The following is a 23,865-nucleotide window of genomic DNA, read 5'->3' as shown; positions in this document are numbered from 1 at the left end:
CAGATGATATTATTCTTTTCCTGAACAAACCAGCTGCCTCCCTGCCCTACAAGCATACCGTTGGTAACGATTTTAGTCGAATCTCCTATTATAAAGTCAATTTTACTAAGTCGCTCATCCTAGGCCTGGATATTTCCCCTGCCCTGCAAACATCCCTTCAAACAACTTTCCCCTACACCTGGGCCAACACAGCGATCCCTTACTTAGGCATCCATATACCTGCCCAACCATCGCAACTGGCTAACCTCAATTACTCTAAATGAATAGATAAATTCTCCACAGAGATGTCACATACAGCTAAAACTGAACTTATATGGTCGGGCAGATTGGCAGCCTACAAAATGCATCTATTACCCCAAATATTGTATCTGATAAGAATCCTTCCAGTGCCTCTCAAAAGTACTCACCTCAAAGCCTTAACATCCTCACTTCAACGTTACCTTTGGCAGGGGAAACGCCCAAGAAGTGCAAAAGCCATTTTACTAAAACACAAATCCGCTGGTGGTATGGGCCTGGTTGATATTTTCGTCCCTTCACTTCCTGTCCCATCAAGATTAGCCCAACTTAAATGCTGGTTCTCCCCCTCTGAGGCAATGTGGTGTGTTATTGAATTTGTATTTAACCCTGTTTATCATCTACTGCTTCTCCTGTTGTTGGATGCTTGGATGCCCTTCAACCTCTCCTTACTTCTATTGGCCACCCAGGCATCTCTAATGGCTTGGAGAGACCTACGTGAACTGACCTCCACAACCACTGACCTAGCAGAGGTTCCTGTGCCGATTCAGGCCCTAACCCACTGTGTACCTAACTTGACTCTTGCTACATGGAAGGCGCTGGGTATTACTCTGATTTTGGGTCTATACTGTGGGGTTCATCTCATAGACTTCCAATCTCTAAAAGATAAATTCAACATCCCCTCCGGTGATTACTACAAACTCTTTCAAATCTCCGATTTCCTTAAATCTTTTAAGTCTTACCGGATTTATCTCCCTAGGTCTGCGTGGAATTTTTTCACTAATCCCAAGTGCCCACATAGGGGCATCTCCCTCTTTTATAACCTCCTAGAAGACAAACTAACATTTGTCAAATCCACACCCTTTAAGAAATGGGAAGAAGACCTGAGTCAATAGCTTTCTGCCCATGAGTGGAAGGTGGCCCTGAAGTCAATATATATCTCGTCTAAATCAGCTGCCCACTGGGAGCTCTCCTAAAAAAATAAATAAAAAAAAAAAACCCTAAGATGTTACTATACACCCTACAAATTATCGCTGTTTTTTCCACAGCACTCTTCTTTGTGTTGGAGGGGCTGTGGGGCAGTGGGTAACATACTTCATGTCTTTTGGTCTGACCAGTTTCTGGAATAGTGCATTTTGTTTCATCTCAAGTCTAACAGGAATGTTGACTCCACCAACCCCCGAGTATGGCCATCTTAAATATAGGCATACACAACTTCCCTCTCTATACTACTGAGTAATAATTACTCATGTTCTCCTAGCTGCCAGATCTTTAATTGCAAGAGGTTGGCAGTTCATCAGAATACCTAACTTATCTGAAGTCCTCGATATCGTACATACTCATTGCCTTTATGAATCCCTGCTGACCACTGATTGTGGCCGCAGTCGGAAATTTGAATCCCAATGGAAAGCATGGCACCCCACACGGGTAACTTAAGTCTCAAGCTTGGCATAAATCTTCCCTGAGTCTTTCTTGACCACAGGTCGCCCTGGATACGCGTTGGATGCTTAGCCCTACTTACCTCTATTTCCTTCCTTCCTCTTCCTCCCATTTCTCCTTCCACCCCCTTACTAAACCTACCTAACCATGCTTTGATCTGTATCTCCCATGTTCTTACCGAGCGGAGCACCCACATGTGATCTCCATTTATGTGTTTAAACTCCTCTTTCAGTTTTGGTGTATATCTACCCTTTTGATATGCATTTGAGATTATCACCATCATGATGCTATTCTGTGTTTCTTGTTATGTGCTCTTCTCTTATCCCCTTAAGATCTATTATGTTGTTCCACTGTTTTGTAAGCTTTGAAAAATTTCAATAAAAACAAATTAAAAAAAAAAAAAAGTTTAATTCTGCATTACTGCACAGATCTGAAGGAAATACACAAAGCACCCCGAGATTTAAGTAAGAATACATATCCATCTTTCAGAAGCACTATAGTAATCTTGATTTCTTGTAAATGCTCTCTTTTTAAACTTTATCAATCTAATCTGTGAGTAATTTAAATTTACAATATAGGTAAAAGCACTGCCTAAAATTGTCAGCACTATTTGAGTATTTGTGAAAAAACTATTTCGCTGTCTTAACATAAAGCACCGGAGTCCCCCAATTCCTAATGGAATGCATACATGGAGTAAAGGACATGCCACAAAGTCACAATATGTATATATCGGTAAGCAGAATTTTAAAAAAGGTTTCCTTTCATATCTGGAAAAAATGTGCAAGCATGCAAATACACCTCTCCCTTGCTCTTTCAACAGTTAAAAATGTGCTCTAAGTACAATTACAATCTGAATACTGCTCAGGCAATCAATGAATGCAGACTGCTGCAGGTGCACACCCAGGCTCGCCACGGAGAACATGAATGGAGAAAACAAGAAAAAAACATGGTGGCACGCTGCAGTGAAGTCAAAATATGAAAAGTGCCTTATTGGTCACCAAGCCAGAACAAAAAAAACAGGGAAAAGTAGTTTATGCATTTCACACGAATATATCGTGCTTACTCGGGCTGGGTTGGGATTCACTGGCCGACGTCCCCAGGGGTCACACACTTTTCTCTACCTCTTTCCATGTATGTCAGAGCCTTCTGACAGGGGGGGGGGGGTGTATAGTTGCAGTTCAGCTTGTTTTTGGCTCCTCTCACTCTCTCCATGCAGCCTCCGATTCCCTAGAAGTTTCTACACAACTTTCAGTGTGGGAAAGTATGGTACTCATGTGCAGTCTGCAGTCACAGCAAACAAGGTATTTTCACCTCAAACATTCCTTGAACGTTCCCTCTCTGCCTCTTCCAACTGGCTGTAACTTTCTATCCTCGCATCTCTGCTGTTTGACTGGTTGGTCTCATTGCAAATTGCTGCCTAGGCCACGCTCTCACCTTTATCCAGCATTGTTGTCTAGCAGTGGGAGGAGCTAGCTATCCTAAAATGCTGCTTAGGGATCACAGCATAGATTCTAGCAAGAGCACAAGGTCCCCTGAGGGATTTAACATGACTTGGGTCCCTTTCGTCACACATTTCCAGCATGACAAAAGCACATCAAAAACATTCCCCACTAAATCCTATGTGACTTTTTATTTTGCTGCGCCGTGTTTGCACTGCAGTTTTAAAAGTCCTTCATGCTGCATCTTTGATACGCTTTTCAAAAGCACACCAAAGATACACCTTCCATTTAAAGTAGAAGTATAGGCATTTTGGATGGGAAGGTTATAACCCGTCAGATTTTTTTTTTTAAATCATTGTCCCATTGTGGAGATGTCCCTTCACTTCCTGTCCCATAACCAAACAAGAAGCGAGAGGAAATCCTGGCAAATTAAGGTCATCAGAGTAGGTGTCCCCATATGAAGATTTCTCCTCTATTACTTTTCTGACGACAGCTCAAAATTTGAAATGTATTTTTAACTTTCAGTGATAATGGTTAACAGGAAAAATAGAGTGTTTGAATCTCCCTAATAGGGAACAGACAGGAATAAAATCTGACAGGTGTTCTAATCCCTCTCCACTGTATCCAAAACTTAAAAAAGTTTTGCCCTTGTGATACTTTAAGTCAATGGGAAACGTACCAAAAAATGCATCCAGGGTCACGTGGCACAACGATTCTAGTTGTTAAAGTGGAACTTCGCCTATAACTTGATAAAAAGAATGCTCTTAATGCAAGGAAAATACATTCCACATTAAGAATTATGCTACCAAAAGGAGTATGTGCTGTAAATTGCCTCCAGCCTTGCTCCGGTTTCTTCTTGCTGGAGGCCGCCATTTTGCTGAAGCCCAGAGCCCCTGAACAGCAGTTAAACTTTAGGCTGGCAGCAGATTGATCTCTACAAATTCCGCACAGTGCCAAAAAATAGAGCGCAACTGAGCAAGTGCAGAGCAGGGTGAGACAGTGCATTACTGTATTTTAAACAGTACAGACACATTTTTATAGCTTTACATAGCTATACCTGCAAAAGAGGCCAGCCTGAAGTGATCTAGCTAGTGCTGGCAACCTAACAACCAGTTAATAGTGTCTTTATCAACCAGTTAATTTGTGGACGGAACCAGAGCAGACTTGTGAAAATTCAGAATCCAGCCGAACTCCCTCAGAGTTTGAATGGTGATCTCCAGATTTTCCACCAGAGCAGTACGGGACTCCGCTCGCAGAAGGAGGTCATCCAAGTAGCCCAGTTCCGCAACCCCCCTTGGCGCACCAATGCTAGCACCGTGTCCAACACTTTCGTGAAGACCAGAGGAGCAGAATCGAAACCAAAGGGAAACACAAACTGATAATGCTCCTCCCCATGGCAAGGCGGAGGAAGCACTGGAGACCGGCACATATTGGAATGTGAAGGTAAACGTCCTTGATGTTGATGGAGGCAAGAAAAATCCCCCTGATGCAGGGAAGCCATCACCATGCAAATGTACTCCATTCTGAACACCGGCAGTGCACAAAGCAGTTCAGCCCCTTGAGCTCCAGAACTGAACGCACCTTGCCTTCCTTCCTTGGAACTGTAAACTGGTTTAAGTAAAACCCCTGAAAACGATCCTAAGTCAGAACCGGGACCATCACCCTCTAAAGTAAAAGGTCTTGCCCAAAAAGCTTGTAAGCAGACCGGGGACATTTGCACAATGTAAGGAAGAACCTTACCAGAGGGTAAGAATGAAACTCAATCTTGTAGCCGGACCGAATTACCTTGTGGACCCACCTGACTTGTACCAAGGGAGTCAATGGGTCCGGGGACCAGCAAAGGCATCCTCCCATCCCAGATACAGGCGAGGGCACACCATGCTGAAGGGGCCTGGTCTGCGAGTCTGGAGAAGCACGCTTTTGACTTGGCAGACCAAGTTCGCTTGGATCCTTCAGAGGAGGCCCGGAAGGGCTCAGATACCTTGTCAGTTGACCCTGAGGGACGAAAAAAACTTCTTATGAGGCGAGAAGGAGGGCCCACGTCTACGACGAGGGTCCTTGCCCTTAGTAGCTTGCAGAAGAAAGGTACTCTCCCCCCCCCCCCCCCCCGTGAGACCTTTAATGATGTCATCCAGGGTAGCACCAAACAGGCCATCTCCTTGAAAGAGAGGGGGAAGCTACTCCCCCCCTCCAGGTCACAGCGCAAAAGCCCAGCCCATTCAGACAGATTCTGTGACACCAGAGCAATGGTGAATATTGGCCTCAGTGCCGAACCAGCCATATGTACATATTGCAGGCCACAGCCTCCACCTTTCTGTCAGCTGGGTCCTTAAAGGCCAGGGACTCTTCACCTGGAATCATGGTTGTCTTGGTTAAACTGTAAACCGGAGGGTCCATCACCGGTGGAACCGTTTACTGTATCGTAGAGCTGCACGATTCTGGCCAAAATGAGAATCACGATTTTTTAGCATGGAATAAAGATCACTATTCTCTGTGTAACAAAAAAAAAATTGGGATAACTTTACTGTTACGCTTTTTTTTTTTTTATTCATTAAAGTCTATTAATTGCGTTTGAAAGACTGCTGCGCAAATACAGTGTGACATAAAATATTACAACAATCGCCATTTTATTTTGTAGGGTCTCTGCTAAAAAAATATATAAAATGTTTGGGGGTTCCAAGTACTTTTCTAGCAAAAAAAAAAATGGATTTTAACTTGCAAGCAACAAGTGTCAGAAAAAGGTCTAGTCTTTAAGAGGTTAAACTTCCTTTCTCCCTGGCAGAGGGAAGGAAAAGATACAATGTAATCATTTTGTTTATAGTTACTGGGAGACTTAATGCTGATAGGCATTTGTTTGTGGGAGGCTTTTTTTTTTTCCCCACAGCTGTGCTCTCTGCTTCCTCACAGCTATGCAAAGAATCGAGCATATGTCAGGTTTAGATCGTCAGGGGGGGGTGAATCGAGATCGCGATTTTCATACGATTAATCGTGCAGCTCTACTTTATCGCCTAGCAAATCGCTTAAGGACCCCAGGGGGATGCATTGGTCATTCCCACTCTTTAGTGATAATTCTGTCAGAAGGGGACCCGCGCCTCCATCGCAGCTGCATCCTCCATTTTTAAGGTCTCCCGCACAGATACAATCATTGCTTCCACTAGCGTCTTTTCTTGCGCGGTTGCAGACGTGGAGGAATCATCCTCACTGAGGATTACGGGTGTGTGGTCGCAGATCCAGCAGGGTGATCCACGCCACGGCGGCCGAATCAGATGAGACAGAGGAGGCAGGGGAAGGCGGGGGGGTGGAGACCCCACTAGACTCACCACCCCGCAGAAACCAGGCACCTCAGCCACCAGGAGAATGTGCACTATAGTAACGGCAATCAGGAATTGAAAAGATCCAGGAGTCCGCACCAGGGGATGAGGAGGGGCTCCCACCACTGAAATCCCCGTCCAGGGGCTCAACTGTTATGCCTGCTGCTATTTTCAACAGCAAACCACCGAAAAATGGCTGCCGTGCATTAAGCAGCAAACTACAAGAAAATGGTGGTACCACGAGGCTCCCAGGGGGGATCCCCAAGCCTCAAAAAACAGTCCTACAGGGACCAACAGATGGGAAGGAGGGGAACCCAGGGGTCCGATCGTCCCACATGGAGGGGCCTAAATCCACCCAAAACCCTCCCAAGGGAGAGAGGGGACAGGTACTTACCATACCCGGAATCAGGCGGGCACCGCTCCAAACACAACCTTCTCTCTATTGAAATAGGGGGGTGTCAGCCAGGAGGAACGCTGTGACTCGGGCCGATACACGGTCCTTCACGACCTCGCGAGGAGTTCAACTCAGCCATCCCCCATCCGGTGGGGCTATGTTGCGGCCAACCTAGGTCTGTGCGCACTCGCTGGCCAGACTGGGGTGACCACTGGATCTAGGTTATCCAGCCGGTCGTCCAGTCCAGCAGTTGATTGTAGATCTCACAGGAAAAAAATCAAAAGGAGAAAAAAATTTGTCTAAAAAGAAAAAAAATTGCCAGGACCAGATATCCCAGCAAGGAACTAGGTCCTTACTCCTGACTAGGCAGAAAAAAAACGAAGTACCTATAGCGGAGAAAGGGAGTATACCCCCCTGGGACTGCCCAAAGGTGTAGCCAGACTTTTTCTGCCTAATGTCCTACTCCTTTAGGGGGCATTATAACCCAATGGTTTAGAAGATCAGGAGCTGTGTCCGTCAATGAACGAAAGAGAAACTTCACACTTGCATGCATGAATAATTTTCCCCATTTTTTTTTTTTCTTACAGAGATGGATGAAGGGGAGAAAAAAAAATCGTTAAGTATAGGTTTAAAAACTTTTGTCATGTCTGAATATTAATAGGTTAAGAAATAATTAGAGCTTGCATTTTCAACCATCAAAACATAAAAAGTACCAACACTCAATCTATTGTGTCAGTGACATACCCTCTGATGTTGACAAAGAGGTCTTCTGCTGCCTTGTGGATATGGAAAACTTCATCTCTGTAAAGTGAAAGGCAGGAACTGCTCTGAAGGGCAAGTTTCCAAAGATTCAGTGCAGTGGCATCTGTGTTTAATATTCCGTGACAAAGAATAAACCCAACTAGAAGAAGATGAGGAAAAAAAATATAAATATAAGATACAGAGACCATCATGCAGCCTGTTACTACATATAACCAAACATCGAGGATTTACTGCTGCATGCTGTGAATATTGTACTAACAGGCATCTACTCATAAGACAACACCACAGGCTATTTCAAGAGAATAAATATCCTTGGATTTAACAACATTTTTCCTCTATCTTTATATTTGTATTGCTATTTAATCACAGTTGTATTCCTGCAACGTAGCATTCCAATTTGCTGGTTTAGGAGGAACCCCTTGAAGGTTGACTCTCCTTTGCAAACTCATAAGGGTAAAGGAAGTGTAATATAAAGTTCTAAAGCCACAAGGGATCAACACTTTCAATATAAAAAAATTAATTAAAACAGGTATAGAGGACTTGCAGTGGTGTGTGGTGTGTGTGTGACCGATATCGTTTTTTTTAATGCCGATACCGATATTTTGGTAATCCGATATAGGAATCGGCCAATATCTGCCAAAATTTTCAGACAAAAGGTCTGTTGTGGAGGGATCTGGGGGTCTAAAAGACCCCAAACCCCTCCTCTGCACTGAAAAAGCACTTTGGCTGTTTTGAATGCTGTCAGTTTTTTTGAATTTGGCGCCGAGTACCCAGAAGTGATGTCATGACATCACTTCCAGGTTTTTTACATGGAGACCCAATCAGAGCCGAATGCGGCTTTGATCGGGTCTTCGGTGGCGGTGGAGGTAGGATGCCCTGGTCTCCAGGTGGAACGGGAGACCTGGACGACCCGCGGAAGGCAGCAGGTGGGGGTAGGGGAACGTCCCCTCCCGCTCCTTGTAATGACAGCCGAACGGCTTCTCAGCCACATCAGTTGTCATTACAAGACAGCGACCGTCAGCTATGGACGCCGATACCAGGGCGATGCCTCTAGCTGCAGGCATGACTCCGGTACAAGCACTTTCCCCAAATATCGGCAATATCGGTAAATCAAAAAGGCCGATTCCGATATAGCGGGGAAAGTGCATATCGGCCCCCGATATATCGGTGTTGCCGATAATCGGTTGATCCCTATATTATATATATATATATATATTATATATATATATATATATATATATATATATATACATACATACATACACACACATTATATATATATATATATATATATATATATATATATATATATATATATATACACATATACATATACACACATATACACACACATATATATATACATACATATACATACATACACACCCATATACATACATACACACCCATATACATAGATATACACAATTTCAAGACACCCCGAAAATCAAAGTAAAAAAAAATGATGCAGCAGTCTAGTCATTTTGCTGAAATTTCATTGCAGCAAATCAAAAATCGAACTCAGTAGTTTGTATGGCCCCCACCTGCTTATATGCATGCCCGACAATGCTGCTGATGGAACGACAGATGGTGTGTCCTGGGGTATTTCCTCCCAGATCTGGACCAGGGCTACACGGAGCTCCTGAACAGACTGAGGTGCAACCTGGCAGTGTCGAATGGATCGAAACAATGTCCCAGAGGTGTTCTATTGGATTTAGGTCAGGCAAGCATGAGGGCCATTCAATGGTATCAATTTCTTCATCCTCCAGGAACTGGCTGTTTACTCTTGCCACATGAGGCAGGGCATTGTCCTGCACGAAAAGGAACCCAGGACCCACTGCACCAGCCTGGTTTGACAATTGGGTCAAGGATTTCTTCCCGATTCCGAATGGCAGTCAAGATGCCATTGTCTAGCCTATAGAGGTCTGTGCATCCCTCCATGAATATGCCACCCAGACCATCACTGACCCACCACCAAACCAGTTATGCTGAACAATGTTACAGGCAGCAGAACGTCATCCATGGCTTCTCCAGACCCTTTCATGTCTGGCACACATGCTCAGGGTGAACCTGCTGTTATCTGTGAAAAACACAGAGCGCCAGTGGAGGACCTGCCAATTCTGGCGTTCAATGGCAAATGCAATCAAGCGCTACAGTGCAGGGCAGTGAGCACAGGGCCCACTAGAGAACGTCGGGCCCTCAGGACCACCCCCATGAAGTTGGTTTCTGATTTAGACCAGTGGCCTGCTGGAGATTATTTTGTAGGGCTCTGGCAGTACTCATCATGTTCCTCACACACAATGGAGAAGATACCGGTCCTGCTGATGGGTTAAGGACCTTCTACAGCCCTGTCTAGCTCTCCTAGAGTAACTGCCTGTCTTCTGGAATCTCCTCTATGCTCTTGAGACTGTGATGGAAGACACAGCAAACCGTCTGGCAATGGCACGTATTGATGTGCCATCCAGGAGTTGGATTGCTTGTGCAACCTCTATAGCAGGGGTATTGAATTAAAATTCATGAAGGTCCAGTGAGTAAAATTTTCTTCCAGCCGAAGTCCGTATCATACGTTTGGCTCTCAATGGCACCTCTGCACAATGGGCAAACGTGGCGCGTCTTTATGTGTGCCACATCGCATGGTGCCACAGTATCATGCAATATAAAAAAAAAAAAAAAACTAAATAAAAAGTTTAGGGACTTTTTTTTCTGCATTTTTGCTTAGAAGGCAGCCCACTGAAATGAATGGGCTGCCTACTCGTGTTATGCAATGAATATATGAACCTAGTCTCAGATCCTTCACATCACTATCCTTTTTATTACATCAGTGTTCAGTCCCGCTGCGCATCATCCCCCCTTCACATTCTTGTATGCAGCCCCTCTTTATATATCACCCCCTACTTTAAATTACAGTTCCCAGCCCCTTTCATATCACCCCCCCCCCCCCCTTCACATTCCTGTCCTCATCCCCTTTATAGCAGCCCCCTTCACATTCCTGTCTTTACCCGATTTATAGCAGCACCCCCTTCACATAACTGTCCTCATCCACTTTATAGCACCCTCCTTCACATAACTGTCCCCACCAATTGTAATCGCACCCCCATTCACACTGCAGTCCCCAGCTCCCCCACCCCTTAACATTCCTGTCCTCACTCCCTTTATAGCACCCCCCTTCACATAACTGTCCTCACCCCATTTATAGGGGTTATGTGAGGGAGGGGGGGTGATATAAAGGGGGGGGACATTTATGTGAAGGGGGTTGCTATAAAGGGGCAAGGACAGTTATTGAAAGGGGGGTGGTATATAAAGGGTGAGGACAGTTATGTAAATGGAGGTTTCTGGAGAACCGAAAGTACTAGATTGAAATAATATGGCAGCAAAAATAGACCATACAGGTGGAGCCACATGTCCGACCCCCTGAATGAAGGTACAAACTAAAGAGTGCGTGGCTAGGGGCCGCTGAAAGAACATTGCAAGGGCAGACACCTGGCCTTTGATGGTACTTAAGGCCAATTTCTGATCAACTCCCTGTTGAAGAAAGGTTAAGATCGGAGCCACAGAAAAGCATCGAGGATGAGCGCCAATCGACTCACACCAAGAAATGTATGCTTTCCACGTACGATGGTATGAAGAGCTGGCTGGAAGAGAACTTCCTCGCCTTCACCATAGTAGGGATCACTGATCCAGACAGACCTCTATCCCTCAGTACCTGGCTTTCAATAGCAAAGCCATTAAAACCAGCGACTGTAAAGAAGGATGGTAGATCAGCCCTTGGGACAACTGGTCTTCTCAGAGAGGAAGCCCCCAAGGGACGTTTATGGCCACCAGACTAGATGGAAGATCCTCGCCCTTGATTTCTCAAAGGATTTGCAACAGAAGCCTGAGCCAAGGTTGATACTGGCCTTACCGTGGCCCTTGGACGCCTGCGACATCTGTCAGAGAAACCCGTGATCTCGCCACAAACCTCGGTATCCTCCTGTGGAGCCGAACCTACTTAAGGGCTTAGGACTGTGCAAACAGAACTGTCTTGAAAGTGGATACCACCAGACTCAGAACCTGTATGCAAAATGGGAGCGAGAACTGTGTGACAGCAGCCAGTAAATCATGGTCTTTGGTTCCTGAAGTTTGTCCAGAGGAAGGACCACCCTGGTCAGAATTAGAATCAGACCTAGGCAAATCAATTTCCTGGGGGAACCTTAGGTAGTTTGAACATCACCTGAACCTTTGCAGGAATTATATCTGCACAAGGAGACTCAGGACCTTAAAAAAAACTGAAAAGGACAAGCTTTGTCCCCCTTTCTGGGTACCCCCAAAATAATCACGAAGGAGGTCAGCAAAACCGGAAACCCCAATAATCGGTGAGGGCAGACCTTCATGCTGAAGGGGGTCTTGTCTGATGGTCCAGAGAAGCTAGCTCTAGGCTTACCAGACCAAGGATGCTTGGAACCTCCCTCGCTTAGGGATTAGGCGGGAAAAGGGAACCGCTCTGGATGGCTTGTATATGCCAAAGGGAACCTGCTCATCTATCGCAGCTGAGTCATCCATTTTAAAGGTCTCCCGCACAGATACAATCTTTGCTTCCACTAGCGCCTTTTCGTGCGTGGTTGCAGACGTAGAGGAATCATCCTCACTGAGGATTCTGGGCATGTGGTCGCAGACCCAGCAGGGTGACCCACATCTGCGGCGGCCCAAATCAGATTCAGGATTTGATGAGACAGATGAGGCAGGAGAAGGCGGGGGCACTTTTTGCTAGCCTGTCACCCAAAAACCACCTCCACCCAGGACACAAAAAAACTCCAGGACCACTGTCAGTGCATCGATGGATGGTTGGGACCCGGAGAGCTCCGCAGCCTCAGAGAGGGGATCAGGTGGGGAGATGTTCTCCAAAGACTCCATGAGCCACCAGGGGGACCCCACAAAAAGTGAAAAAAAAAAAAAAGGCAAAAAGGGACAACCCCCACTGAACTGGGAGCACCACCTAATCGCCAGGCACAGAGCGCCAAATCGATCCTCAGCAGAGAGGTAGAGGACCCCACTAGACTCACCACCAAGCAGAAACAGGCACCTGCAGCCACCAGGATAATCTGCACTCCACCTGCGGCGATCAGGAAGTAAAGAGATCCAGGAGTCAGCATCAGGGGATGGGGAGGGGTTCCCACTGCCAAAATCGCTGCCCACAGGGCTCCAGTCATGGCCGCCACTATTTTCAATGGCAAACCCCCGCAAAATAACCGCCAGACTACACAAACATGGCCACCGTGCATTTGAGCTACAACAAAATGGCGGCACCAAGAGGCTTCCAGGGACCCAGGAGGGATAACCCAATGGTTAAGAAGAACAGGAGCTGTGTCCGTCAATGAATGAAAGAGAAACGGGATATATCCAGATACATGTTGAGACATTAATTGCAAACACCAATAAGAAATAAAAGGTATATCCATAAACATTACACTGATACTTGGTAAATCAAGATTGAACAAAAAGGAGATATAGTGGGTCCTTAGTTAACAGAAATCCTCTACATGTTTCGCAGAAATCTACCGCTTCTTCAGGATAAGCTTCTCCTTGTTATTGTTGTGTAGAAAATGATGGGACTAGTGCATAGGCTATAAAGGTCAATTTCCCTTGCAAAAGTTAATCTCTCATGATGCTGTTCATTGGATTAGAAAATGATGGGACTAGTGCATAGGCTATAAGGTCAATTTCCCTTGCAAAAGTTAATCTCTCATGATGCTGTTCATTGGATTAGAAAATGATGGGACTAGTGCATAGGCTATAAGGTCAATTTCCCTTGCAAAAGTTAATCTCTCATGATGCTGTTCATAGGATTCATCGATTGCTGAGAATAAAAATACCTGAAGATGGATGGACCCTGTGTATCTGACTGAGGCCAAAAAAGCACTTTGTGAACAGATGCCCTCTTGCAGACACCTAAAAGGTGACAGCAATCTCATTCAGCACTAGTGTTATCAGGCCATAAATACCCTCCAGTGGGCCTAATCACTCAATCATATCAGAAAAATTGTTTTGCAGGACACATTTCTTGAGCAGCTGTGGCAATGTCTCTTTTCACTTTTATGACTTAATAAAAAAATCCAGAATCTGTTTTTGTTTATACGGCCGTTTAATAACCAATTTAAGGCACGCTGAATAGACAGTCAATAGGTCTTGTAGCCCAAGCATTCACTAGCCAGCTGTAAATAAATATTACCAGAAGCTGACAAAGCAGATAGCACACAAACACAAGTTTATTTTTTAACACAGAGCTCAATATTTTATAGATCACTGGTCAGGAGCATGTATGCAGCCCAAACTTTGGAGCTGCTTAACAATAATCACACAAAGCATGCTATTACTACAAAAAAAAATAAGATATTATTTAAAAAAAAAAAAAAAAAAAAAAACTTACAAATGATCCATTTCTCCATTGCATCTAGTGAAAGGTATTCACACGGCATCTGCAAATAAATAAAATAAAAATCTATCACACATTGCTTGCCGTTAAAAGCACTTAACATCTCACATTCTTTTTCAACCTGTAGCATGTGTTAGTCATGTAGAATTACCATTTCCCATTTTTTTTTGTATTAAATATAAAACTATCCACCTTTACCACTTGCTGTCTGGGGCAGTTTAATTTGTCACTTTTTAAAAATAGCATTTTTTTTCTAGAAAATGGGGTGAGACTGTGCTTTAAGTTTATTACACCTTTTTCTTTTTATTACACCTTTTTTTTGCCATTTTGTTATTCTGTGTTCCAGAATGTTGATGTTTCCCTTGGGGACCAAGTTCCCTGAACTGTAAGAGATTGGAACACTCCTCCAAAGCCTTTGAGGCTGGCATCAGTTGTCCACATGAATACAGAAGGAACTTTCCCATGTCTAAGGCTGCACTGAAAACATACCGAGCTAGAGAATTCTTAGCTTGATTGGAGAGAAGCATAGGAAGATCCAAAGATGCAATGTGTTTGTCTCAGGCCAACAGAATGTCTTTTTGAGGAAGCTTTGAGTGAAACAGAGCAAAAGGAGCCACCTCAAGTAAGGCTGCCTAAGGCCTAGGACTCATGAAAAATCTCTTAAGGTCTAAGCATGTGAACTAAGGGAGGCAAGCTTGATTGCCAGACGTAACACTTTTGCCTGGGTCATGCCCAAAATGAGGCATAAGTATCTGGAAAGTCTTTTGGAGGTTTGCAAATAGTTTTGAGCGAGATGAGCCTTAAGAAGCTTATCTAGGTACCCAGTGAGCCAGATGCCCTGACTTTTTCAGAAGGCGACTAGAGGTGCAAGCACCTTTGTGAATACTGTGAAAGAAAAGGATAGGCTACATGGCAGTGTGACATATTGAAAGTGACTCTCCTACTGAAAAGTGCAAAAGTGCCGACGAGGTGGGTAAATGGGAATATGCAAGTAGACATCTTGAATGTCTGCTCATGGCAGACATAGTCTCAGAGAGGAAAATAGTGACGTTGCAGATTCCATGTGAAACTCAGGGACACAATAAGTACTTGTTAAACTTCAATACAAGATTATAAAATCCCATTAGGTTTTGGTACCCTGAATAGGTTTTACATAGAATCCTTTGAACCAGTCCTCCAGAGGGATTAGAACAACCACTCCCTGGCACAAAATTATCCAGGACAATGTCACGTTGTCTTTGGGTAGACATTGGCAGGTTGAGCCCCGGTTCACACTTGTGCGAGTTCGGGGTTCACATGTAATGTCGGAGCGCACTGCTCCTTCATTACATGCGATCGGCTGTGCGGTGCGAGTTTAGCCATACACTTTGTATGGCTAAATTCGCACCCGCACCAAACTCGCACAGGACCCTTTTTGGCAGCCGCATCAGGATCGGATCGCACAGCGGTTCACACTTGTGCGATCCGATCCTGTGCGAACTGCAAGATCGCACTGCGATATGCGATCAAACTGGGGGTGTCGTTAAGATTACATTGACACCCCCAGCGTATCGCATATGGCAGTGTGAACTGCCGGGGGTGCGTGTGCGATGAGGGAACAGGCTGCGGATTCGCAGCCTTCCCGCATCGCATAAGTGTGAACCGGACTTGAGAGAAGAAAGAGTTGCAGGGGTATAGTTTGAAAGTTTATGTTGTATCCTTTTGTGAGACATCTGGTACCCAGGGGAATGCAAACTGCAGATGTCCCCCAATTTTTAGGAGTGAGAGAGCCCCTTGTGAAGTCGGCTTTGAGGTAATCTTAGTGGATTTTGTGTTCCAAGTCCTGCACCGAATGGAAAAGTCTGAAACTTTGGCTTTGAAGATGAAGTCTGCAGAGAGCAATAGAGTGGCTCTTTGTTTAGGGGAGGTAGAAGTCCCTGGAAGAGGGGGGTTTGGAGCTTTCCACTGCGGAAGAAGGACTTTTCCCCCTGTATCCTCTTTTATGAACCTGCCAAGTGCATCAAAGAAACAGATACCTCTTTAAAAAGGTGTGCAAGATTCTACACATATGGACAGAAATGAGAACCATTACGGAAATTTGTGTCGAGACATGTTCTAGGGCATCAGCACAGAAAAGTAGGGTGAAAGAAATGTTCAGCCAGAGTTCGATCTTGGAAAACAGGATCCTGTTGATGTTTAGTTCTCTAGTTTGACAAAATAGAAAGTGCAACACTAGCAGGTTACAGGGCTGGATCTGCAAGAGTAAAAAGTACCTTTAAGAGCATCTTAAATGTTCTGTCTGCAGAATCCTTAAATGAAGGATCATTTACTATAAAAGGACAGTAATGTGTTTTTTTGTTGTTTTTTTTAAACTGAATTCCAGGAATTCAGCTCCTTGGAAAAAAATGAAGGCACACTGAGTTGGGTTCAGCGATGTGCATGACATCTCCTGGGCTTAGCTCTATTTATATCCAATGGTTTTTTCGTACTCTTGGAAGACAGCTATCGCTGTAGTTCTGGGAGTGCAACACTGATCCTTCTGAGCTCTGCTTCTTGAACAGGAGAGCCGCTGCAGCTGCTATGCCCGCCCCTCTTCCTGCAAAATCACAGAAGCCTTGGTATTATGTGAACACATTTTACAAAATACAAAGGCTTCTGTGAATGGGCAGCATAGGGAGAGGTAAGCATAATTGCTCTGTGTTTTTCTCTCCTCCCACATCCTGGAGTGTTTCTCTGGCACAGAAATAAACCTGTCAAATTTAAATCAGAGATAAGCAAGCTCCAAGTCTTGCAGCTCCTTAGACTTAACTCAGCATGCCTTCACTTTTTACAATGTGGCTGAATTTCTGGAATACAGCTTTAAGACAGACAGCGAGGTCTACATCAGGAAGAGTCTAAATTTTTTGTGAATTTTTCTTTCACTGAACATAGGTCAGCACAAATTCTTGGAGGTGGAGTAAAGACCCTTTTTAAGTGTACCCCAAATATCATAAACTGCACAGTCCGTGATGATTTGGGGACCAGGTCATCTGGTGGTGTTGATCCACTGTGTTTTATCAAGTCCAAAGTCAGCGCAGCCCTCTACCAGGAAATTCTAGAGCACTTCATGCTTCCCTCTGCTTACCAGTTTTATGGAGATGCCGATTTCATTTTCCAGCAGGACTTGACACCTGCCCACACTGCCAAAAGTACTAATATCTGGTTTAATGATTATAGTATCACCAGACCCAACAATGCAGATGAGCTGAAAGACGCTAACAAAGCATCCTTAGCTTCCATAGTGCCTTAATGCCACGTCGCATTGACAGTATTTCATGCATAAGGAGCCCCGACCAAGTACTGAGTGCATACTATACTGTACATGGACATACTTTTCGGTAGGCCAACTTTTAAAGGCATTTAAAATTTTTTTTTTTTTTTTTTTTTTTTTTTATTGGTCTTATGTAATCTAATTTTCTGAGATACTGAATTTAGGGTTTTCACTAGCTGTAAGCCATAAAAATTAAACAAAAGAAATGCTTGAAATATATCACTCTTTGTTTAATGCATATATACAAAAAAAATGGATTTTTGTAAGAACTTACCGTAAAATCCTTTTGTCTTAAGCTCATTGACAGACGTAGTCTTCTTGATTCTCAAGAGCTGGGTTATGTTGTCTCCGCAGGAGTAGGACTAGGCAGAATGACAAAACGTTCTGGCTCCAACCTAGGGGCAGTCCCTGAGGGTATATCCTCCCTCTCTCTGCTACAGGGAATCAGTTCTGTTTAAAGCAGTACAGAGAATTTAACCCAACCCAACTCAATGATAGAGGGGCGGGTACTACGTCTGTCAATGAGCTTAAGAGAAAAGGATTTTACGGTAAGTTCTTACAAAAATCCATTTTTCTCTATCGCTCATTGACAGACGTAGTCTTCTTGATTCTCAAGAGCTGGGACATCCAGAAGCAGTGCCACAAATGAGGGGTGGGATTGACAAAATCAAATCCAATCTAGAAGGCCCAACCGGTGCCAAACTAGAAGTTTTAAAGGCTCATTATAAACAAAGAATGAGACTAAAAGAAAAAATTTTCCAACGGGAAAAAACCCTCGAGGTAGACCACTGGTCTCCTCAAATTGCGGCCTGCAAAACCTTGCGGCCAAATGAGGCATCAGACGATGCCATTACATCAACTTTATAATGTTTAGAGAAGGTATGCACCGACGACCAGGTAGCCGCCTTGCACACCTGGACCACTGACGCCTGATGGCGAAAGGCCCATGACGCACTAAGTGCCCGAGTGGAGTGCGCCTTAACAGGGAACGGGGGCTCCCGACCCTTAATAGAATAAGCCTGCACTACCGTCTGTCTGATCCATCTGGAAATGGTCGCGGCAGATGCAGGCAACCCCTTTTTGGGTCCATCTGGGATCACAAAAAGTGAATCCGTCTTGCGAAACGAGTCTGTCGTTTTCAAGTATACCCTGATCGCCCAGACCACATCCAAGGAGTGCAAAGCAAATTCCCGAGGATGACTGGGCTTAGGACACAGGGAAGGTAATACAATTTCTTCATTCAGATGAAATTCTGAAACCACTTTTGGTAGGAAGGATGGATTCGGACGAAGAACCACCTTATCTCTATGAACCACCAGATATGGTGAACGACAAGATAATGCGGCCAGTTCTGACACCCTGCGTGCAGAAGTAATAGCCACCAAGAAGGCCACCTTCTGGGACAACGTGGGTAGAGGAATCTCCCTAATATCTTCAAAGGGAGGTTTCTGAAGAACCGACAACACGAAATTAAGATCCCAGGGGGGTAACGGCGCGTGCACTGGCGGAGCCAGATGTCGCACCCCCTGGATGAAATTCCGCACCAAGGAATGAGTAGCCAAAGGCTTCTGAAAGAAGATGGCTAATGCTGAGACCTGACCCTTGATAGTACTCAAGGCCAGTTTCTGCTCAACCCCTTGTTGCAGAAAAGCCAATATTCGACTAATCGAATAAGACCGAGGACGGAACCCCAAAGGTTCACACCATGCAATGTAGGACTTCCATGTGCGATGATAAATCTTTCTGGAAGTCGCTTTCCTTGCTTCAACTAGAGTAGGAATAACTGAAGCTGACAATCCCTTGTCCTTCAGCACCTGGGTCTCAATAGCCAGGCCGTTAAAGCCAGCGATCGTAAAGCAGGATGGAAGATCGGTCCCTGAGACAGTAGATCCTCCCTGAGAGGAAGTCTCCATGGGACGTCCGCCACCAGTCTGACCATGTCGGCGTACCAAGCTCGACGAGGCCAGTCCGGAGCTACCAGGATTACTGGGATTCCTTCCTCCTCTACCCTGCGAAGAAGTCTTGGCAGTAACGCGAGAGGAGGGAAGGCATATATTAGCTGGTATTGCCCCCACGGGGCGATCAGTGCGTCTGCGGTTTCTGCTAGAGGATCGCGGGAGCGAGCCACGAATCTCTGAACTTTCCTGTTGAATCGTGATGCCAACAGATCCACATCCGGGGTGCCCCACCGTAGGCACAACTGGTGGAAAACGTCTGGATGGAGGGACCATTCCCCCTGATCCAGGGTCTGACGGCTGAAATAATCTGCCTGCCAATTCTCCACCCCCGGAATGAACACCACAGAGATTGCTGGAACAAATCGTTCCGCCCAGCGAAGAATGCAAGCCACTTCTTTGGCCGCTCGGACACTCTTGGTGCCCCCCTGATGATTGACATAAGCTACGGCCGTGGCATTGTCCGACTGGATCCGAACCGGGCTGCCCTGGAGCTGTTCGGTCCAGTGAATCAGACAAAGTCTGATCGCTCTCAGTTCCAATACATTTATCGGTAACCTGGATTCTTCCGGGGACCAAAGTCCCTGGACAGATAACTTACCAAGAATTCCTCCCCATCCGGATAGACTGGCATCCGTGGTCACTATCGTCCAATATATTGGCAGAAATGACTTTCCCTGGCTGAGCATTGGAGACCGAAGCCACCAAACCAGAGACTCTCTGGTCTGTTTGCTCAATCGTATCTGATTGTCCAGGGATTCCGGATTCCGATTCCATCTGAGAAGAATCTCTTGCTGAAGAATTCGGGTATGGGACTGGGCAAATGGGACTGCTTCGAATGAAGCCACCATCAACCCCAGAACCCTCATGCACGTCCGAAGGGAAGACCAGCTGTTGGACAGTAACAACTGGACTGCTGATTGAATCTTTCGGAGTTTCCCTACCGGAAGGAAAACTCTCGTCCTGACTGTGTCTAGAATTAGACCCAGATATTCGAGCCTCTGGGTGGGAACCAGAAATGACTTTTGCTGGTTCACCAGCCACCCGAATTCCTGTAAAGAAATCATAGTAATTTCTATGTTTTGTAGCAAGGTCTGAGGAGACTCTGCATGAAGCAGAAGATCGTCTAGGTAACCTAGAATCGATATACCTCTTTGGCGCAGAAGTGCCAACATTGGGGCCAACACCTTTGTGAAGACCCGCGGAGCCGTGGCGAGACCGAAAGGTAACGCCACAAACTGATAGTGGTTCTCCTCTACGGAAAAGCGTAGAAAACGCTGATGTCCTGCGAAAATGGGAATGTGAAGATAGGCGTCCTTGATGTCTATGGACGCTAGGACATCCCCTGGATGCAGGAAGGCTGCTACCGTGCGAATGGACTCCATTCTGAATCTTCTTATGTTGACGAAAGAATTGAGTGCTCTTAAGTCCAGAATTGGACGCACTTTGCCCTCTTTCCTGGGTATTGTAAACAGGTTTGAATAAAACCCTTGAAACCGTTCTGTCCAAGGAACGTGGACTACCACTCCTTGTTGTAGTAAATCTGTGACTGCTCTCCGCAGATCTTCTAAACGATCTGCGGATAGACGGATATTGGAAGGGAAGAATCGCGCCGGTGGGAGAGATCGAAACTCGATCTTGTACCCTGACCTTATGACTTCGCAAACCCATTTGTCCGGGATTCTGGAAAGCCATGGATCCGGGAACCGGCGAAGACGTCCCCCCACCCCAGTTATGGGTGGGGGCGCACCTTCAGGCTTTGGATGGTTTATCTTCAGGTCTGGAGGGGGCGGGCTTTTGCTTGCCCGACCAACGACCCCTGACGCCTCCTGCAGGAGCTTTGGAGGACTTAGTTTTTTCACCCGCTGGACGAAAAAACCTCTTGTGAGCAGAAAAAGAAGGCCCTCGTCTTTGACGAGTTCCTCTACCTTTAAAATTTTGCGGTAAAAAGGTGCTTTTTCCACCGGTGAGATCCTTAATGATCTCATCTAAGTTGGCTCCAAATAGACGCTCTCCTGAAAAGGGGATATTAGCCAATGCTTTTTTGGAACCTTGGTCGGCTAACCAACCTTTTAGCCACAGTGTACGCCTGAGAACCACTGCTGAGACTGATGCTCGCGCCATTAATGGAGTGGCGTCTAACACCGCATCACATACAAACTGTAACCCCTGTATCATTTGTTCCAACAAATCTGATACCGCCTGAGGGACTTCTTCTAAGTCCAGGCGTAACCACTTGGTCCATTCAGTTACAGCCTGCGAAACCAGACCAATAGCAATTATTGGTCTGAAAGCTGATCCAATCAAGGAAAACATGGTGCGAGACATAGCTTCTATCTTGCGATCCACTGGATCTTTAAAAGACGGAGCGTCTTCTAAAGGAATAACCGTGGCTTTATTCAATCTAGCAATAGGTGAATCCACCACAGGTGGTTCTGTCCATTTCTTAATAAGGGTTTCCTCAAACGGATAACGCCTGTCAATGCGTTTAGAAATATTAAAAGTGCGTTTTGGCAGACGCCATTCTTCTTCGATTGGATTGCCAAAACATTTGGGCAATGGAAAAACCTTCGCCACTTTGATGCGCTTTTTAGTCCCAAAAGGGATCTCAGTTTCAGCTATTTCTGATGGAATACCCTGTAACCTTAAAGTCTCTTGAACAGATACAATGAGTGCGTTTACCAACGCTTCCTCTCGGGCTATGGCGGATGCCGAAACATCCTCCTCACTGTCTGAAGAGACAGGACCCGAGACACCAATACCAGATGAAGTACCTGCAACTGCAGAAATAGGCTCAGAGTCTGAATCCGAAGTTTCAGATAATAAGGGGTTAGGCGGGGGTCGCTTTCTTGCGCCCTGTCCCTGACAAGCCACTTCCACCCGGGACACAAAAGTTTCCATAATAGCTGACAAAGATTCAATTGTCAGTGGGGTGCTGGAGGATCCCGCAGACCCCTCGAGGGGATCCGGAGGAGATACATGAGTGGCAGGGTCCATGTTAATACAGGACACCTTTGCCAGCAAAAACAAAAAAACTTTTTTTTTTTTTTTTTGTGTGTCTCCCCCTAGCGCAATAGCGCCCCTCAGAGTACCTGCTTCTCGATCCCAGAGAGAGAGAGAGAGAGGGACCCCCAAGGCTCACCAACCGATGCAGTGCAGTTTCCAACAAACTGCAGTCAGCGTCTGTCTTACACAGACTGGAAGGAGCTGTTTGCTTTTTCCCGGGCAGAAGGCGTGGCTCCGCCCCCTGTGTACGCCTTCCGGCGTTCCCAGCCCTCCACGAGGAAGCTGGGCTCACAAAACATGGCCGCCCCCATAGAAGAGACATAAGACTCCAAAAACATGGCGGCCGGCGTGACCTGAGGACATACATGCATTCGGTCTACGGCAAAATGGCGGCGGACCGCCGATATCGTCTTCCCAGCACATCCACCTGCACTCTGCTAAGAGGTGACATATGGATCTACAGAGATACACTGCACATAAGGTAGGATTATACCTCCTATGTCTGCTGTAATGTTACAGTCTGCTGGGTAGAGTGTTAGCTCTTGAACCAAGTCCACTTCCCACAAACACATGCTGTATTACAAGGGGGACTTGTAAGTATCAGATATATACTGACCATATATGGAGGGGCCCATAATATATACTGCCTCATAATGAGGAAAAAAGGGAACGTTTACTCACCATACCGAACCGACAGGCACCCTCTCTTCACAATACCCTCTCCACCGGGGTGGGGGTTTGTGGACGCCTCGACTCTCTGGTACCTGGCGTCCAAGCGAGCTTTTAACTCGCAAAGTCAGTCCCTTTACTGGGACTCCGTCGCGGCCGACTCAGCGCACTGGTCTGCACGCGCTCTTAGGCAGAAACCGGGGTGACCACTGGATCTCAACATCCAGCCCGTCGCCCGGCCCCGCATACTTACTTGAATATGTCGCGGCCGACCAAGCGCAATGCCATGGTCTGCGCGCGCTCGTAGGCCGGCTGGGGTGGCCACAAGTGTCGCCCAGTCCGGCATTTTTGCTTGAAGATCTCACAGGAAAAAACACTGGAGAAAACTACCTAAAAAATGTCTTTTTCTTAAAGAAAAAAAGTCTTGCCAGGAACAAAAGATCCCAGCAAGGAACTTAGGTCCTTACTCCTGACTAGACAGAAAAAAACTGATTCCCTGTAGCAGAGAGAGGGAGGATATACCCTCAGGGACTGCCCCTAGGGTGGAGCCAGAACGTTTTGTCATTCTGCCTAGTCCTACTCCTGCGGAGACAACATAACCCAGCTCTTGAGAATCAAGAAGACTACGTCTGTCAATGAGCGATAGAGAAATAAGGGTTTCACTTTTTGAATTGTATTACTGAAATAAATTTCATTTTTGATATTCTAATTTTATGAGATGCACCTGTAGATTACTTTTCCGTGGAATAAAAGTCGTCCATCACATAAGGACACTAGCAAAAAAAAACCTCTGGACTTATGGAGGAGGGTGGGCTTTATAAAACGTATGCTTAAAGGGTATATCCAGCAAAGCTTTTGGTACTATACAATCACCTGAAGGTAGCATGAAGGTCTATAAAATGATCGGTCTATGTCCTGTACTGTACAAATGAGATGGTCGTTATCCTTGTTATACAC

The 23,865-nt window shown here is 45.6% G+C and overlaps 1 protein-coding gene across 4 annotated transcripts in view; it reads right to left on the bottom strand.

Moving 5' to 3' along the window:
• NCKAP1 (NCK associated protein 1) overlaps positions 1 to 23,865 on the bottom strand; it is a 248,857-nt gene that overhangs the window by 146,365 nt on the left and 78,627 nt on the right. For all 4 annotated transcript variants that reach the window (XM_082260288.1, XM_082260289.1, XM_082260290.1 and 1 more), the window contains 2 exons: positions 13,984 to 14,032; positions 7,563 to 7,719 (listed from right to left, as the gene is read on the bottom strand). In XM_082260288.1, coding sequence (XP_082116414.1) covers positions 7,563 to 7,719; positions 13,984 to 14,032 — 206 coding nt within the window. The remainder of the gene's footprint in view (positions 1 to 7,562; positions 7,720 to 13,983; positions 14,033 to 23,865) is intronic.

Source organism: Pelophylax lessonae (genome assembly GCF_965119305.1).
Source record: "Pelophylax lessonae genome assembly, chromosome: 6".
Taxonomy (NCBI): domain Eukaryota; kingdom Metazoa; phylum Chordata; class Amphibia; order Anura; family Ranidae; genus Pelophylax; species Pelophylax lessonae.
This window is presented reverse-complemented; position numbering and strand designations above follow the sequence as displayed.